The sequence below is a fragment of the Triticum dicoccoides genome, chromosome 2B, assembly GCF_002162155.2.
Source record: "Triticum dicoccoides isolate Atlit2015 ecotype Zavitan chromosome 2B, WEW_v2.0, whole genome shotgun sequence".
In the NCBI taxonomy this organism is placed as follows: Eukaryota; Viridiplantae; Streptophyta; class Magnoliopsida; order Poales; family Poaceae; genus Triticum; species Triticum dicoccoides.
In genome coordinates, this window is record NC_041383.1 from 30,159,835 (window position 1) to 30,165,041 (window position 5,207).

General features: G+C 43.2%; 1 protein-coding gene across 1 annotated transcript; it reads left to right on the plus strand.

Moving 5' to 3' along the window:
• Positions 1-677: 677 nt before the first annotated feature.
• Positions 678-2,298, plus strand: LOC119361944 (putative methyltransferase DDB_G0268948). The gene is made up of 2 exons (XM_037627116.1): positions 678-925; positions 1,335-2,298. Exons 1-2 carry the CDS (start codon positions 776-778, stop codon positions 1,965-1,967), a joined length of 783 nt encoding a protein of 260 aa, XP_037483013.1. The 5' UTR covers positions 678-775; the 3' UTR covers positions 1,968-2,298.
• The last annotated feature ends 2,909 nt before the right edge of the window (positions 2,299-5,207 follow it).

A 5,207-nucleotide genomic window follows, 5' to 3' on the forward strand; every position in this document is an offset into this window, starting at 1 on the left:
GGCGATAGCATCACCCTTGTGACGCACAATATTGTATAGGGCTGGATATTGTTCACGGAGTGTAGCATTATCTTGTCACTTATCCTCCAAGAATCTAATTTCTAAGCCATCCTTAATGAAGAAGGAACCATAGCGGAAGAAATATTTCTTCGATGCCATTTGTTGTGTGAATATGGTGATTGCTTTATCTAAAAAATGAAATGAAAGTGAGCTTTGAAAGGATAAAGGTTTTCCGGTTGAACTACATAAAAGTGTAGAGTTTTTTTTGAGCATAGGATAGATTTTCACCCCCAAAAAGAAGAAAAAAAACACTCTTAAGGATAAATCTAGGGGGCAACGTGGACTTCCCTGGAGCCAGAGAAAAGAGATGCAGTGGCGGCGCGGATGGGATTCGGTGAGAGATCGCAAGAGTTTGCCTGGGCTGCAATGCAACGAGTGGGAGGAAAAAGACTCGCCCAGGGCGGGGCGTATCTGAGGACAAACCAAGAGGAAGTTTGCACGATCTTTCCTGTGGCAACACAAGACACGTGCGAGCGAACTTGTTCTCCACGACGCTCCAACCAACCGGATCCAGTGAGGAGTAGGAGATAGCTTGGGAAGAAAGCATGGCACGTATTTGCCAAGAAAGCACGTCCACGCCGAACCTCTCTATAAAGTACTACGTGCAGTGGACACAAAGTATCATCATCATAGAAAAATAAGCATCCATCTCCTCCCTTCAGCCCACAGGCAACGAACACACACGAGCGCGCACGAGCGAGCGAGAGGGAGAAAGATGGCGAACCTGTTCCTGAAGCAGGCGAAGCACTACGCGGCGGCGCGGCCTGACTACCCGGCGGAGCTCTTCCAGTTCATCGCGTCCAAGACGGCGCGCCACGACCTCGCGTGGGACGTCGGCACCGGCAGCGGCCAGGCCGCGGTCTCGGTGAGCCTCCCTCCCCAAGTCCCACCTCTCTCCATCCCTGCCGTCCATGAGTTTCTCTTCCTCTTTGCTTTCTCCATAGCGAAGCCACGGTAGTATAGAGATTTTGACTTGTCATGGAGCTGTAGCTGCCTTTGAATCTTTTACGGACTAGTCTCCAGCAATTTACAATCAACATATATGTGCCTTTTTATGCCGACGTTCCTTTCCATGGACCCATGCTGAATCGTTGCAGCCACTCGATCAGCATCCCCTTTTTAGCTAGCTAGTGGAATCGTACTATATCTCACTACCTCCAACCATTTCTTGCATTCAACATCAGCAATTTCTAGTGGAATCCAGATAGATAGACTTTGTAGTACAGCAATTGACTTGTCCTGGCTTCTCGTGCGTGTGGCTGCAACGCATGCAGCTGGCGAAGCTGTACAAGAAGGTGGTGGGCACGGACACGAGCGCGCAGCAGCTGGCCTACGCGCCGGCGCTCCCCAACGTGCGCTACACCCACACCCCGGCGGACCTGCCGCTCGAGGGCATCCACGCGGCCGTCGCGCCGCCGGGCACCGTCGACGTGGTCACCGTGGCGCAGGCCTTCCACTGGCTCGACCTGCCGCGCTTCTACGCGCAGACCCGCTCCCTCCTGCGCGCGCACGGCGTCCTCGCCGCATGGTGCTACACGGAGCCCCGCGTGGGCGCCGCCGTCGACGCCGTCTTCTGGCGCCTCTACGACGGCTCCCAGCCCCACTGGGCTCCCAACCGGAAGATGGTCGACGACGAGTACCGCAGCGCCTACTTCCCCTTCGACCCCGTCGACGGCGAGACCCACACTGGCCCCTTCGAGTTCTCCACCGAGCGCCGCATGGACCTCGACGACTACTTCACCTACATCAAGTCCTGGTCCGCGTACCAGACCGCCAAGGACAATGGCGTCGAGCTGCTCGACGACGAGACTGTGCGGGAGTTCGCCGACGCGTGGGGCGGCGACCGCCAGGAGGTCAAGACGGTGACGTACCCCATCTTCCTCAGGATCGGCAAGGTGAGGCCTTGAGAATCACCTACAGATGCGGCATGATGATGCAAGTGGCCTTGAGAAAGCCACGCTTTCAAGTCTTCACGTGACGAAGTGAAGATGGTGCAAAATGCCGACCAGCGTACGTGTGCCGCCGCTGGACCATTTTATTTGCATTCCACGCTCTTTTTTACAGGACGAAGTGATTTTTGGCATCCTGCTACTACCATCCCCTCCTATTCATATTCCAAATTCAGCGTGTAACAAATGGTATTCCTAGTATCCATCCCATTTTCAAGACAAATAATTGTAAGCTGTGGATGTTACCTTGGTCTATCGTATATGAATGTTATTTTTGCCAGTTTAGCTATATGTAAGTTGCCTGAATATTGAATTAAGGCCAGTCGATTTTTCTGACAGTTGATTGCTGCTTCAAGATCCGCGCTTCTGATTTTTTTTCTGTTGTGTGTTGTGTCTGATTTGGGCTGGGAATTCAACTGACCAGTGTTTTGGGCCAGTCAAACCTTAGCAGGCTGAAGCCCACCAGCCCGTATGACGACCCAGCCTTCCTCTATCTTCTTCTGGTTTTGTCTATCTTTTTTTTTCTGTTTTTATTTGTTTTTTACTTTTCTTTTTTCTTTTTTTTATTAGTCGGTTTTAGAATTTTATTTTGTGGGTATTCTTAGGATGTTGGTTGGGTGTAAATGTATGTACATAAATACTATATATAATATGTGCAAAAACTGCACTAGTATATAATTATTGTTTGCATATTATGAAAAGTGCAAATTAGTGTAAAGTTGTGTGTAAGTTTTTCTTAATTTTCTTTCCTCTCAAAGGGTAATAACAATGCAACTAATTAATTCTTTCTTATAAAAATTTATTGTTTTGATTTTATTCTAGTTTTTATTTTATTTTCTTTCTTCTTTATGGGTAACACCAATGCCACTAATTCATTGCTTCTTAGAAAACTTTTGTTTGCCATAATTGCACTATTGTATGCTTATTCTTGCACATTTTCAATATCCGTATGCTTATTCTTGCATATTTTCAATATGCGCAATTTTAGTGTATATTTTGTGCAGATTTTTCATTTTTTTGTTTTACCTTTCTTTCTACTTAAAGGGTAAATACCAATGCCAATAGTTCATTCATCCTTAAAATACTTCATTATTTTATTACACTTTAGTTTTTATTTGATTTTCTTTGTTTTTAAAGGGTAATACCAAACCCATTAATTCACTCTTTCTTAGAAAATTTCATATTTTATTGTTTTAGCTTTTGTTTCATTTGCTTTCTGCTTTAATGATATTACCAAAGCAACTAATCCATTCTTTCTTATGAACCTTCATTATCTTGATTTTATTTTAAGTTTTGTTCAGTTCCTTTCTTCTTTAAGGGTAATACCAATGTCACAAATTCGATCTTCCTTTTTCTATGAAAATTCCACTATTATATGCCTATTCTTTCATATTTTTGAAAAGCGCAATTTTTGTGCCTATTGTGTGCATTTGTCGTTGTTTGTTTTAGATTGTATTTTTTGTGTTTTTTTTTCTTTCTTCTTAAAGGGTAATACCAAAGGCAATAATTCATTATTTCATAGAATATTTAATTATTTGATTTTTTTAGCTTTTGTTTCTTCTTTAAGAGTAATACCAATGCCTCTAATTAATTCTTCTGATGAATATTGTTTCTGCAAAAAAAATCCACTATTGTGTGCTTATTTTTAGAAAGCGCAATTTTCTAAGAAACAATCCACTATTTTGTGCTTATTCTCGCATATATTTAAAAAGCGTAATTTTTTTATATATATTGTGCAATTTTTTTTATTCTTTGTTTGACACTCTTCTTTCTTTTGAAGGGTAACACCATGCCACTAATTCATTCCTTCTTAGAATACTTTCTTTTGAAACTTTCATTATTATATGTTTATTCTTGCATATTATGAGTATGCGCAATTTCTGTGTAAACTGTGTGCAATTTTTGTGTTTTTTTTATTTGATTTTTTTCTTTCCTTTTTTTGAAGGGTAATACCAATGCCGCTAGCTCATTACTCTTGGAAAACTTACCTTTTTGTTGGACTGTGGTTATTTTCATGCTCTACTGCATTCGATTGCCGGATGTGCCAAAAAGTTGAGAGATTATACAATTTAGATATGATTTTTAGCACATGCGTGTATCTGTATAGTAGGCTGTGCTTTATTCATTTCTTTGATGGCTTACATACGTACACTTCGAGCTGTTGTACGCATGCATTATCATTCCTTTTTCTGTAGAGTAATTAGCCGCAGCGGTGGATAATGGAAAATAAAAACTGGGCGGGCCAGCCTAGAGGAGAACACGGAAAAAATAGTCTTGCCTGTGCCTGTGGACTGTGGAGTATTGCTTGCTAGTGTAGTTTAGTTGATAATACGGTCTTGCAGTTGCATGTCGGACTGATCAGCTGATTCGAGCTAGCTAGATAATACTAGCCGACCTGACAAATCATTGGTGTAAGCGAAGGATATTCAGTGTTGCATGCGGAGACATGAGGAACGAGGACAAAATTACTGTTATGACTTAAAAGGCTAACAAAATCCCGATTTGACCTCGCTTTGAATTTTTTTTCGTTTCTGACCTTTTTGGGAGACGCCAACATCCCTGACGTCTGGGTTGCGAAGCAGACGCCACGAACCCTGGCGTCTGGCCCATGGCCCGCATTGCCTGCCTGCCCGTTGACCTGCTGACGTGGCAAAGGGGCCAGACGCCAAGGACCCTGGCGTCTGGCCCTGGTAACTAGATAACCCCCGGGAGAGTGTGTGAGACCCACCCCACACACTTTCCCCAATCCACAACCCGAGCTTGAAGAACACTTGGAGCTCTCATACTCTCTCCTACCCCTCAAGCTCCCCCTCAAATCCTCTCCAAAAGGTGCATCCCTTAGGTGGATCTTTCCATCACTTTGTTGCTCTTAGTAATCTCCCCCAAATCATCCAATTATTTTTTGTTAAATCTTGTTATTTTGGTTGCATTTTATACATATTGGTGGAACCCTAGTTCATGTTTTCTCACTTATGTTAGTGTGAATGGCTTGGTTAACTTTGATAATATAGTGATATGCATGGTGTGTAGTAGGAATATATGCTTGTTGAGTAGAAAGATTGAGGGTTAGGGTTAGTTAGTGATTAGGGTTAATTTTGCTTAGTGTGTGTTAATTAGTGATACTTTTGTGGACATCACCAATAATTTAGTGTTGATATGAATCGGATATAATGAGATGTATTTGGATAAACACCAATT

What these genes read in the sequence shown, in the direction of transcription:
- LOC119361944 (XM_037627116.1), top strand. Translation starts at nt 776, where the DNA reads ATGGCGAACCTGTTCCTGAAGCAGGCGAAGCACTACGCGGCGGCGCGG. An exon ending in GCGGCCAGGCCGCGGTCTCG is followed by an intron (nt 926 to 1,334) that starts GTGAGCCTCCCT and finishes CAACGCATGCAG; the next exon opens with CTGGCGAAGCTGTACAAGAA.